At 39.5% G+C, this 13,919-nt stretch overlaps 1 protein-coding gene across 11 annotated transcripts in view; it reads left to right on the plus strand.

Annotated features, from left to right (window-relative positions):
• The first annotated feature begins 4,593 nt into the window (after positions 1–4,593).
• Positions 4,594–13,919, plus strand: part of MTHFD2L (methylenetetrahydrofolate dehydrogenase (NADP+ dependent) 2 like) — a 49,479-nt gene continuing 40,153 nt past the window's right edge. For 10 of the 11 annotated variants that reach the window (XM_042796332.1, XM_042796335.1, XM_042796333.1 and 7 more), the window contains exons 1-3: positions 4,819–5,002; positions 12,227–12,411; positions 13,697–13,819. In XM_042796332.1, coding sequence (XP_042652266.1) covers positions 4,851–5,002; positions 12,227–12,411; positions 13,697–13,819 — 460 coding nt within the window. In that variant the 5' untranslated portion in view covers positions 4,819–4,850. Of the gene's footprint in view, positions 4,647–4,818; positions 5,003–12,226; positions 12,412–13,696; positions 13,820–13,919 lie in introns of those variants that run through there. The other variant, XM_033007478.2, reaches the window with a different exon arrangement.

The raw sequence follows: 13,919 nt of genomic DNA on the forward strand, positions 1-13,919 counted from the left end.
ATAACAAACTGTTTCATTTAATATCAAATCAAAATAATTTCCTTGTTTCTCTATGAAAACATGCATTTAAAGGATAAAGTAATATTTTGAAAGGCATTATAAATGTTCATCACTGTGGTTAATGATTCCTATTTAATTTACTTTTAAAAAGTAATACTAGAACCTTTGGCCCAAATTCAATCCCACACCAAATGCTAGAATTTTCCTTTTTCATACAAAAAGTTACTTCTGTTGTTTCCACTGTAAGGTTCCTTACACTGCAAGAGCAAGACAGTGCAGAGAAAAGGAAAATCTGAATTTATTTTAATCATGATAGAGAAAGCCAAGAAAAAAACACAGGTTCAATATTTAGGATCTCTGTAGAAATACAATGCACTGTTACTGAATGACACCTAACTTGCATCAGTGTTTCCAAAACTGTGCTCACTTAAGAAGACATTTCAGAGTCAGACCATGCCACACAATAAATGCTAGTTATTAATCAAAAATGCACCTATCCATAAACTTTAGCACTCCGAGAGCATTGATTTACTGCCTTGACATCTGTAGAAAGGGATGCCAAAATAACTAAGATTTATAACTCTCATTAAAACAGACTTGGCTGGGCATTTATTTCTTCAGTTCATGCCTTAAACTGCATATTTGAGCCAAGATTTTTCTAAACATACAGCGTTGACTGGTAGCCTGAGGACTCCTAATAGTTGCATGAAAAGCATAGGAAAAGTGGTTTTAAAAGATTGCCTGTGCTTTGATGTCTGTGTTTCTCTTCAAGATCTTAAATATTAATTTCTATCTGAAATCTAGTTGTCTTTCATTTCCTACAGAACAATTTAATATGTGCTTTCTATTTCGGCTGACAGATGTAGTGAACGGAATTTGTGCTCCTGTTTGTCTGTTTCCCAGCCACCGTCATCCTGGTACAGGTCGTAAGGGAAAACAGGATATTAAAACAAGTGAAGTGACTGAAGGCTCTTATTTTACGTTTCAGAATTATGACTACACAGCACTAGATGTAGTTAAGGCCATCACTAATGATCATGATGACACAAAAACCGAACTTTGGCTTCCCAAGTAGTGGATTTCTGAAGACAGTAGCAGGAGGGATCAGTGTAAGGCAAGACTAACGTGTGGCCTGAGTACCTCCTGGTGGCTTGCTTCCCGTATGGCATCGCTAGCCAGGGAAGGCAAACACTTGCCTTTATAGTCACCCTAACATAGTCACAGACTTTCTGTAAAAACACATGGTAAAGGCACAGTCCGAGTTACTGATGCGCACTTTAAGACAGTCATGGCACACAGTAACACGCACGCGCACACAGAAACAATCCCGAGTGTACTGATGGAGGAAAACCCTCCAGGCCTCAAGCAATGTTCTGGTCTGCCTTCTTTTCCCCCTTGGGAACCAGGACTTCTGAACAGAAGTTGAGTGGGGTTGGACCAAGGTGCAAAACATGCATCTGTTAAATAAATCGGTAACACATCTTTTTTCCTTTCCTAGGTCTTCCAGCTCCAGCAATGGCCATGACTCTCACTTTTGCTCACATTCCAAAAATTCCCAGTGTCCTGCTGCCAGGGCCCAGGCTTTATACACAGTTTTTTTGCTGTAGAAAGCTGATTCTGCAGCAGGTGCTGAAAGTGGCATGTCATGGGATCTTGAAAGGGGTTTCTTAAAATACAGTAACGTTTGTCCCAAATATTGTGTTCATCCCCAATACCGGTGTCCTTTGAAAATAGAGGCTGTGGGTGGGGTGGGGGACTGCTAGAAAGTAAAAAAAGGTCAGCAAATAAATTTTCTTAACATACAAAGCTTCCCAAGGGTAACAAGTTCTTCTTTTAAACTGAATTTTTCTCAAACTATTTTTTTACCTAAACTGAGATTAATTTTTTCCTTAAACTAAGACTGCAAAATACAAGGTGCTTCACCTCCCTTCTCAACCTCTTTGTCTCATACAAATGTACAAAACAGAGAAGAGTGAAGTGGGCAGAAAGACATAATATTCTCTGAGAATATAAAAAGAAATTACAAAATTTTTTGTAAAGTAACATTTCCTGATACAAGTTTTCACAAGATGTGAGAACAACGCCTCTTACCTAACAAGCACATTTGACTTTGACTTCACACACAAATAATTATAAAGAGAGCATTTTAAGTTGATAGGACTGTTAATGCCCATGATAGTATTTTATAACTATTGTCCTTTATCATATGCACATAAAAATATTCCAAGCATAACAGACTCTGAAACAACCTGTTAAGAATACCCACCTTCTTCACAGCTGTCAATGCCTAACTGTGCTTGAACTGTTACACAAACCAAATTACCTATTTTCAGTGTTATCCTTTGGACTAATTTCACCAGTGCATTTTTGTGGATCATATGCACATGCTACAGTTATGATTGTAGTATTTTAGTAAGATTCTCTATATAGTGTATTCAACAGATCTTGAGCAATAGTAAGGTCATCATTTTTTGTAGGCTATGCTCTGCAAACTGTTAATTATAAAAACTGTTATTATAGCAGTGGTAAGCTTTCAGATTTTTTTTTTTTTTCGGGAATGATACAAAAAGGTGGTACATTATTTTGGTGTGAGCATTTTTTTATATATGCATTACTACACATAGCTTCAAAGTCAAACGTGAGGTTGCCAGTATGCAGTAATTTGATTGGTGTGAAAGTTAATATAAAATGTGGTGGTGTTTTGCTTTTTTAAAGAACTGTGATATTTAAGTTCCAAACTCAAATGGGATTTAAAACCTAAGCAGATAACTCAGGCCAAGAAAAAACGCTTTCATTCTTATATTACTGAAAACATAGTTTATCTGTCTGTAGAGGTCAGTGTGACTAGCAGGAATCCAGTCATTATAAAAAGTGAATTTGCATAAAAGATAATGGACAACTTTTGTTATTGTGGTGGTGTTCAGCATCACTGACTGTAAGAATATGCTCGCCTACGTTTGTCATACATTTTGTAACTGATGTACTTCTGAAGTAATGCAATTCTTCAGTCACAATATGCATAGCAAATTTTATCAAAAGACTTTATAGTATGACTTTTTTCTAGTATACTAATACAATACACCTTTCTTCTAGTATACTAATTTGGTACAGAAATCTGTAGTGGACGTTCCATGTGTGGAAAATTTTAACAGCAGCAATTAAAAGTTTTGTAGTCAAGTATACAAACCTTGCATTGAAAAAAACCCAAAACAAAACAAAACAAAAAAGAGTGGACAACCTTCACCATCCTAGACAAAAATAAGCTTTTGATGCAGTTCTCTTCTCTGTAATATCAATGTTTAGGACTGATACTACTGATATTTTCTTTCGTTTTCTTATCATATTTTCTGTTATCCTCTTCAGCTTTTCTTTAATATCTTGCCTATTCTTTGTGATATATATACCAACTTCAAGTAACCTACTTGCTTTTTAAAGACTACTTACAATTCCTTTTCCCACCACCACATAAAGTGTCAGTCTATCTGTATTTGAACATCCGTTTTTATGGAACCATTGATACGACAGTCCTAAAAAAAAATAGCCATTCAAAAAATGGCTAGATTTTATATAAACGAGCTTAAATATTCAATTTACATTCATAATCTTGAATTCTTTAGAAGCTGGCTAGGAGAGATTAGTATTTAAAGATCTTTATTCTATCTTAAAGACCTACAATCTGTTTAAGGCTGTAAATATTCACAGGACATCCTATATCCTCCCATGTTCATTTTTCTCCAAATAGGATACTAACAAGAAATCATCGTGAGAGCTAAGCGCAGCATAAATAACTGTGCCAATGAATCATGGCCAAGTGTCCTTTTTTAAAAAAGCTTTACAATTAATTTAATACAGTATGTACATGCAAGATGAGTGTGCAAAGCTTGGTGTCACTACTATAAAGGAAGAGCTAGGGGAAAGGGGAAGATTTATGTATCTGCAATATTGGAAGAGAATAAAGAGGACAAGTCATTAAAAAACTGTGCACGCATTGTCTGCGGAAGCACCTGAGATGTTGCTTATGCAGACACCTAACTGATCAAAAAATTTGCCAGTACCATAGCAGAGAAGGCAGACTCAGTAACCTGGGGCATCTTTCAAAGCTTTCACCAGCTTCTTAAAGGAATTTGCCAACTGTTGGTAGGCTCAGTATTGCAGGTAAGGTTGCCGTTATTATTTGGGTATGCTTTGTAGACGCTATTTCAGATGTTTGTTTTCTTCTTCCCATCTGCACAAAAGAGTTTTTCCACGCTTTTGAGTGAAAAACCTACCATAAAACGTGACAGAAAATACTAATATGCGAATTGCAAGAAAGTCTGAGAGACTTCCCTTGGGAAAACACACGGGTGCTTGTGAGAATTACGAAGGGCACCGATGCTTGTCTGTGTAGCTCTCACTCGGTATCGGCTTTGCCCGTCTCACGTTTTAGCGGGAAGTTCATACGAATCAAAGGATGAGAAGGAGGACCGCCTTTTGTACCATCATCTGCAAAGGTTCCTGCGACCACCCTCCGAAGCGCTGCAGGGTGGCTGGGGCTGGGGAGGCGGGAAGGGGGCTCGCCCCTCTCAGCACACAAACCCGCAGGGCTTATCAGCCTCGGGCACGGTTTTCCAGCCCCGGGCCATCACAGGGATGACAGCCTGGTACAGGTATGCCTCCCCTTTCACTTCTGCCGGGCGGTGGATTGGTCTCGGCCCCTTAACGCCCGCTCTTCCCCTCACGGCGACCGGCGCCACCTCCTCCCGGCCCTCAGCAACTCGCCCCGCCCCGCCGCGGCCCCGGGCCCGCTACTCGCCCTGGCTCCTCCCTTCGTCGCTCCGGTTGCGGCGGCGTTTCCGTCTGCCGGGAGCGACATGGCGGCGGTAGCGGCTACCGCCTTCTCCTATTCCTCCTCCTCCTCCGTGCTGCGCCCGGCCTTGGCGCCGCTGAGGAGATGGCGAGCCCTCTCTCGCCCGCCTCCCCGCGCCGCTTACAGCACTAGCAGCTCCCCTCGCAGCGCCGCCAGGTACGCCGCGCCTCTCGGGGCACCTTCCTCCTCACCTTCCTCCTCCTCCTCCTCCTCCCGGTGTTCTGAGGGGAGCGTTCTGGGGAACGGCGGGCGCCGCGCGCGCCCGCGCCGCCGCCGTTTAACGGTCGCGCTGGAAGCCGGTGGGCGCGCGGCGGGCGCCAAACGCTCGAGGGGAGCAGAGAGCAGCGGGGAGCCCGGGGGCTCCGGGGTGGCCGCCGCTGGCCCCCGGCTGAGGTGCGGTTCTCCCCGGGAAAGTGGGGCTCTGCGGGGCCTGTGCTAGCGGGCGGAGGTACCGGCAGGGAGGGTGGGCTGCCGCTCCGGCCGTGCTGATTCAGTGGGGGTTAAAGGGTGCTCTGATGTGAGGGAGCCCTTGCGATGCGGCCTTCCCGCCTCTTCCCCGCCGGCAATCTGCAATTGAACATTTGTTTCCTCCTGGTGCCTTAAAGAGCCTCTCAGTTGGTTTAGATAGAATTACTACATATGTTAATTGATTGGCATCTATGATTATTTTTGCTGATGGTCAGTATTTAAATCTTTGATGAAGAATATTACTGTCTCTATGAAGGGACTTGTGATGGTGACAGACCATCCCATGTCATCTCGCTGTCTTCAGCAAGGCAGGTGGTGTGATACCATGGTGCTCCTTTGTTCTTGAATAAATATAAAAATACAATTTTAAAAATAAAAATAAATTAATAATAACTTCAATAAATTAAACTCATGTGGTCGTGCTGTGTCTCACGTAGCACTGCAGCAGGCAGGGGTCTGGCAGTGTTTGCTGAAAGCCTGGATCCTTAGGCTGAGCAGGATGTGCTCCAGTGCTGCAAGGACTAGTTTCCTGACAACTGTTACCCTGTGTGTTGCATATAATGTGCTAGCTGGGCTGAGCCTCTCGTCTTGCGGCACGGCATCTATGCACAGTTGTCTGGGTATGCACGGGAGGGTTTCAGCTGAGTTGATGCGTGCCAGCCTTTTTATTGATACTGCAGTTGTCTTAAATACTGTCATGAAAGTTTGCTCAGTTCAGCAGGTCACAGCTAGCCTACACTGAAAGCATTGTCTTTGCTCTGTGTTTTCAAGCACAACAAGATCAGCAGGGCATACGTGACAGTTGAAATAAGCATGTGACCTTCCAGATACATTGTACAAATTTGACTGCCAGTTTTGGCACAAACAGCTGTATTTCTGGAACAGTACATGCTTGCTTCTGTTCTTTACTGCTAGTAACTGTTTTATTTCCAGTTCTGCAGAAATTAGATGCTTTTGCAATGATGATTTTGTAGAGGTTTTCATGTGGTATGTATGGGACTGAGAAGATCCCATTGTGATGCCCCATATGATTTGGGGCTTTTAGTGTATAGGTTGATCTAAAATAGCAGCTGACATCTTTGTTTTTGTAATGTCCTGCAAGTCTCTGGATGCACTGACAAGAAGGATTCAGTATGTGAACTGTTCTGTTGTAAACTCGGTGCATTGACACCTGATTGGTTTCCTTTTTTAGTATTTGCATTTGAACCCAGAAATGGCTTCTGCTTTTTAGCCACTGGCATTTAAACAAGTTTCTTTTAGTAACTTGGTAGGTAGCAAGAATATTGTGTTGTTGCTTTGGTGCTGCTAAAATATGTAGACAGTTGTTTTTTTTTTTTTTTCCAGAAGTGCTGGCAGCAGCTGTCTGTTTACAAATATGATTTTAGTTAAGGAAAGAATTATTTTCAAGAAATGGATGGACTGTGTTATAGGTGGGATGATAGTCCTGGCAGTTTGTTTGTGCTTCTAGGATTTTTTTTTTTTCTATCTGAAAGACTAGCAGAGGGAAGAAGTATCAGAATTCACCACTGTGCATTTCTTCCATATGCTGCCAGGGTGATATTTTAAAATCCTTCATGTTCTACCATCCAAGTGTCTATAAAGTTTAAACAAGTGTCTCTGAATAAATATGATGTCTGCTGGCTTTTAAATATTTTCCCCACGTGTTGAATTGTTAAACATTTCTTGTGTTTGAGTATGCTGATAAACAGACAAATATGCATCGTATTAATATAACAAAACATTAATCATACGTTATTTTGCTCCAATGGCATAGTTTCTTATAGTAGAAACAGAGTGCAAAACTGGTTTTAGACCATCTCAAAGTGTGGTGTTTTGTGTTTGTTTGGGTTTTTTTGTTTGTTTGTTTGTTTGTTTGTTTCTGAATGTTGTTCTAGGTGTGGACTTGTTCATCCCTCAGAATATTGTACAGAAAAAAACCCCAACTGATCAGACTTGCAACACTTTAAAAACCAGTCCCATTTTAACATAAAACCAGAATGCTTTATTTTTTTTGCAAATGTCTTTGAACTACTTTGATCATGGCAAACTGACTCAACATATATTAAACATCAATGTTAAGTGCGTTTGTGTACAGATCTACATGAAAGCTTCAAGCATATGTATTTGCAGAGAGTAAAATGGTTTAGTTCTTGATGTTCAGGATAGTCAGGCAAAGAAAAAAGATTACTTTTGAAGGATGTCAAGCTTTTATTCTCTTAATACCTAATCAAACATTTTTAATTTACTAGGGCTTTTTAAAGTTTTTTTCTTCCCAGGGAGGTTTTTCTTTAGAACTAAACCCACACTTGTGTTACACAATAGGTAATGCATGTTTCCCTGGTATACTGAATTTGTATCCTTGTCTTAAAATTCTAGATGAAATTGTAAACCCACTAGAACTAATAATGATCAAGAAGAAGAATAAATAATGATGTCTTCCTCAAAAAAGAGGTAAAATATCATCACATACTTTGCTTATTTTATGTCCCAGGTAATACAAGTCGAAGAAGCCAAACAGTGGATGTAAGAATAAAATAATTATGGTGGTTAAATTTAATTAATTATAATCTTTCCTAGGAAGAATGGTATGTTGTCTTGTTATATGTGAAGGTGACATAAGCTTTCAAATCTATTTGAAGACTTATACCAGGAAGCATAGAAGAAATGTTGAGCATTTCAACAAGGAAGCATAGAAGAAATGATGAGCATTTCAACCTAAGTGGAGGTTCTTGCAGCAGTGATATCAATAGCTTGGTTACAGGGGTGGCATTTTCAATGCAGAGTTACCGGAATGGATATGTGAAGCGCTTTTAATAGCATAGGACTCGTGACAATGGGAACACTTGGTTTCTGAACCATTATAAAAATTGTTATCTGTGCTCCAAAAAAGATTCACGTTAGTGGCGTTGTACAGATATTGGTAAACTATGGATTGTTGAGCCCATGCTGCTCAAGACGTGTATCATCAGCAGCTGTGAGCTGATGAAGGTGAGGGGGAAGCATTCTTGCCTTAAACAAAGGCAATTTACTAAAATTTAGAGGGGAAAAAAAGTCATAATATTTGCTGTTCTTCCCTTCCTTAAAGGAGAGAACAGTGTATCTGTAACTCGACAGACTCTTTATCTGTAACACTGTAAGATAAAAAGCTGACCTTTCACACTCTCTTTTCTCTTTATTTGGGAATTTCAGTTGCTCTGTGGTTCATGGTCAGTCTCCAAAGCAAAGGCTGAAAGTTTTATCTAAAGATTTCTTCTCTCTGCATTTCATCTTCTTTGCGATTCTCCTTGAGACTTGGAGTCATTTTCATAAACATTTGCCACAAACGTACATGCCATGTACTATCTCCCTTCCCAGCACTTTTAAGTTCTGAATCCGAAAAAATAGACCTACTTTTGGCATGGATACATTTCTTAACTTTCTCCAATGTATCCATTTAGCTGTTATAATGACAGAAGAGGGCAGCCCATTTAAAGTAGGGCCATCTCGTAATTTCTTGCTGAGATATAATTGTTTACTTCTGCATATGTGAACTAACCTGGAATCGTTTTGATCTTCTGTACCTGGGCTGCCCGGGTATTAATTTTTAAGATTAGTCTTAACTTGAACCATTTCTGGTTTTCAAGCAAGTTTTTGTCTTTTACAACTGACTTTCACTGCAGCTTGTAGAACTTACTGTTTGTTGTCTTTGGGAATATCCAGGTGTTGAAGTGCCTTATCACAGTGCCTCCTGGCTAGCATGTATTACATGTGTTTTGTCCTAGCTTAAATGTGTGTGTGTGAAGGGTTTTTTTTCTTCTATATTTTTGTGTGTGTATGGTTTTGCATTTTTAGCACTGTTTCTCTGTTCATTTGCTTTGGTTTTGATCCTTGGATGACTGAGAATATTGAATGTGGTGGGATGAGAATGGTCAGATGTAAGTGAGGACGCATCTTGAGACCTGAGTGAGCCTGCGGTTAGATTTTGAGGAGGCATGCACTTAAAATTGGATGCTTAAAGATTAGTCAAACTTATAATTTAGAGTAAAAAATAGCATAGAAATGCAATGCACATTCATATGGATTGAAAATACTTTTTGGCACCAAAATATTGTTAAGTCCTTGGATTCTGAAATGTATATATCATTGTTACGCAGGTGAGCATTAATTATTTACCTGGCATAATGAGTACATGGAAAGAAGTGTCTAGTGCCAAAGCTAAAAGGTAAATAATGAAAATGAGAGAAAGACTTATATGAAAATGAGCACATACAGAGCAGGCCATACAGGAAAAAAATAAAACCACATCTGTTGACTTAATTGTTTTTCTTAAATATATATATATAAAGTTAAACAGTACAGAAACTTGTGTTTGGGAAGTTGCTAGGGCTGGTGTAAAATTGAAGGAAACAAAGTATTCATGTTTTTTTGTGTGCTAAGTATGTTTCTAATACTTTGCTTTTCTGACAAATAGTTGGGTAAATTGTTCTGAGAGAGTGTGTTTGTGTTTTGTTGGTTTTTTTTTTTTTTATGCTAGGCACTGTGATTTTTTTTTTTTTTAAGTTATAATGGCACCAACAAGATGTCATTATAACTCGTCTGGAGTCCTTGCTGAAGTATGTCAGTTACAAATGGTAGTCCTGTTGCACTCAATTCAAAGCAGAGGTTATAATCTGTGTGTGCATATACATGTAGAGCTCTTCGTCTCAAACAAGGAAGTGAAGAATGTTTTTAGAGGGGAAACCCTCTCCTCCTCAAGCTTACTTTCTAGTAAGTAAGATCAAGTAACCAGACGATGGGCTTTGGTTAGGAGCTGATGAACCAGGAACCTGTTTTTTCTTACAGTGCTGCGCGGTTGTGCTCATTAGGAAAGGAGTGAACGTGCCCACTAGTAGCTTTGGCTTTGTGTCTGTCTTAGTAGTTTTTCTTCCGGGGAGTTGGTGTTATTTTACTGCATCTTTACAGATGGAATAGTATTTACTTTCTTGTTATAATATCAGATGATTGTTCCAAGAAACACTGTTAACTGTACATATGATGCTGGGATTCTTGGACTTTGTTTGAGAAGATGAGGGGTTCAGTTAGTGAAGGAGGTAGTATAGATAAAAGCTTGAAATGTGGTGGAATATGTTCCATGGATGCATACAAGGTGAGGAGCACCTGTGCCTGCTTACAGTGAGTGGACAGGCAGGAAGATGAAGACTCCAGAGACAAGGAGAACAACCAAGGTAAGATCAAGCTGACACTTGGAAGATCTCAATGAAATAGTACTTCAGGAAGTGCTGTTCAGTCAAGATGCACTGGATCTTTGAGCAGTTAGCTGGTGAAGTGAGCCTGGGAAGTTGATAGATGACATTAAGAGCTTTAGCAAAGGGTAAGTCTCAATATTGTTGTCGCCAAAGTGTCATTCAAGGGTGAGGGTAGGGTTTGTAAGATTAAGGAATTCGACATCTGTTCCATCCTGCAGTGCCTCTGGAGCGCTGTTAAGGTTTACCTTGCATGCCATTTGAAATAAACTTCCTTTTAAAATACATTTTGGGGGTTGTCATGTTACTACTTACAAGTTGTTCATTTTTCTGAGGGAGGTGGGCAGTAGTAGAAGTTAGAGAGTTGCATACTAATATTTCCAATCCAGAAAAATGCATTTTGAGGTGTCTTGCTCTTCTTCAGTAACCTAAAATGTAGACTGGATTTCTTCATATATCTGTCAGATATGGAGGTTAAGTTTGGATGATTTCTTTAGGTAAGACCATAGCCAGTCTGTGATTTTGCATGGTCTTGTGGTTGTCCTGTCTTGTGTGGTGTTGTCATGGCTGCTCTTCCCCCACACTTTCCTTTTTCCACACCCTTGTGCATTTAGCTTCTTTGGTCATGAAGATTTACTAATAATGATTGAAACTGCACAAATTTCTGAAATGAATAAAATGCAACTTAATCTTTTTGGCTTCTTAAAGTTATGGTTTTGAGTATTACAGAATACCATGTTTTAAACCAGATCAGTGATGCAATTCCTTGCTCTATAGCTTTCTGTCTCTTGCTGCTTTCTCCCATTTAAGCACCACCACCACCAAGCAATAAAGTTAGTATTTAAAAACTGCTTATCTGATAAAAAAGGAATTAACATCATAGCATCTGAAAGTTATACATGCTGGACATTTCTTGCTTGTTGGGGGGTGGGGGGTATTTTCCACATCCTTGGTTGGGATGATGATCACAGCAATGAGAGAGGGAAAGAAGGGCTGTGAGCAGTTCTGGGACAAGTTCCAGGCACAAGACTCAGCGTTCCTTTGCTTTTCTGCAGGAGTAGGCTAATGGTTGTGGGCCCTTCACCCTGGGAGGATGTTTGTCTGCTGTAGTGCTGGTTGAGAGGCAGGGGGAAGTTACTGAAAGGACAGGGAATTGAAAGGACAAAAGTGGGAAGGTCGAGACATAAGCTCCTGGATCACTGGCTTATATGAGTTAAGTCCTAAGAAAGCTGAGAAGTAGTATCATCTAGGCTTGGACAAAAGAATAATGAGAATAATCCCGTGTCAAATGGATTTTTGGAAGAGATTTGGGAATGGAGATGGGTAAAAATTCCTTAAAACATAAAAACTTAAGGGCATAAGAATGTTCTCATATTCTGTTCCCAAATGCAGGAGTTGATAGATATGTTCAACCTGGCTGGTGATGTGTTGGGAAGGTGGGGCATGGCAGGTGAACTCCTCTTCTGTATGCACTGATGGCACATTCCTGCTCTTCAAACAAGAGAGCGGGGAGACACTTCTTTCCCTGGGTGGATTTGTAGTGTGTTAGTGTTTTTCAAATAATATTTGAAATACTAGCAAATTAGGTGATCAAAGCATTTGCAAGTATTTAATGCAGTAGTTCCCACACTTAAAAGTGTCTTGTTGATGACATTTTAGACCTAAATATTGTGTCTTTTTGTCTTTATAGTGATGAAGCAACCATTATCTCAGGGACTAAGCTTGCTAAACAAGTTTTGAAAGAAGTTCAAAGGGATGTAGAATCATGGATATCCTTCGGAAACAGGAGACCTCATCTCACTGTCATATTAGTAGGAGACAATCCAGCTAGTCATATCTATGTCAGAAACAAGATAAAAGCAGCTGCAGCTGTAGGTATGTGTTATGTAACATAAATGATCCTTTCATAAGCACAAGATACTGTTATTTAAAAACAAAAAATAAAAAAAAGTGGGAGGAACCCCCTTCATATCTTGATTTAATATTGCACTGTTTTCTTCCTTCTCCGATGAACCTAAAGAAAAGGAGTTGAATTGACATGTGAAGAAAGTAGTTTTAGTGACACGTGAATGGTAGACATAAGTTCAGTTCTGTGTCTTAAGATGTTAGGAAGCAGTTTCCACCCTGACTGTTAGAAACTGGAAATTAATGAACATTGGGCAAGTTTTTTGACAGTTAAATGTCTTAACTAGTGTTGAGAGGCTTGCTGAATAAAGATAATCAGAGAGAAAATATGTCAGCTTTTAGTTGTTTCTGCAAGACACTATTATTGAATGTGAAATATTTGCTTAAGAGCTTGCCTCCTCAGTGCCTGGTAGAATCCTTTTATATGTGGATTTTTCAGCCTACCTCTAATTGTGGCAGCAAACCCTGCCACCCCAGAATTGATGGGAACAGTGATTAAGTAACCAGTCTCACAGGAAGATACTGAGAGCAAGCCTTTTTCTTGATATTGTCAATAATTTCTTCATAATATCAATCTTCATGTGCATCTGCTGTATCTCATGGAATATCTGTCCTGTTGAATGCTTTAAGTCCCTGGTAGAGCCAGGCGAGCCAATCCAAAACCAAGGCTTCGCAATTCTGAATATGAAAGGCAAAATTTCAGACATAATGAAATCCAACAGTAAAGCTAAGTGACTGATTAACTGGGATAAAGCCCAGTCACTACATCATCTCATCTCCAAATGATAGAGTATCATGCTGTCAGTGAAACTGCAATCTTGTGGAGTAACTTGGAAAATGTTCTTTTCTAATGAGTTTTGTGCCACAGAAGTAGAAAAGCTATCAGATAAAATGCTAGTGATGCTAGTGTAGCTTTATCTGTTCAGTTTTAGTTGTAATTCTCAAGAGCAAATTTGTAGAAAAGTTACATGCTTTATTTTCCAAATACTTCTAAACTGTTCCTTAATTATGGAGTTAGCATGCCCAGCTATAGATTTATTTTTTTTTCTCTGTATTTTTCATTCTGATATTGTATTTGACATCTAGAAATACAGCATTAAACATGATACAGCAGAAGCAGAATTTTTAGCAGGTCTTACGTGGTTATTTAAAACAGTTGTTAATCATTGGACATATTTTTAAAAAAAATGACTAAGCTGTCGATAGATATATTTCCTGATAGTAATATATGTCTTCTGGTTTTGTTTTTTATCAGGCATTTCTAGTGAGATCATACTGAGGCCTAAGGACATTTCTCAGGAAGAACTCTTAGATATGACGGTAAAACTCAACAAGGATTCAGCAGTTAGTGGTTTATTAGTTCAGCTACCTCTCCCAGGTAGGTGACATCTTTTGTCTCACTACTCGTGTACAGTCCATGTAAGAGGAAAGACTTTGTCAATTTTGGGTTGCAAGTGTGTATTAGTGACATAAGAAGC

This window comes from Tyto alba, unplaced genomic scaffold (genome assembly GCF_018691265.1).
Source record: "Tyto alba isolate M040663 unplaced genomic scaffold, T.alba_DEE_v4.0 Super-Scaffold_23, whole genome shotgun sequence".
Taxonomy (NCBI): domain Eukaryota; kingdom Metazoa; phylum Chordata; class Aves; order Strigiformes; family Tytonidae; genus Tyto; species Tyto alba.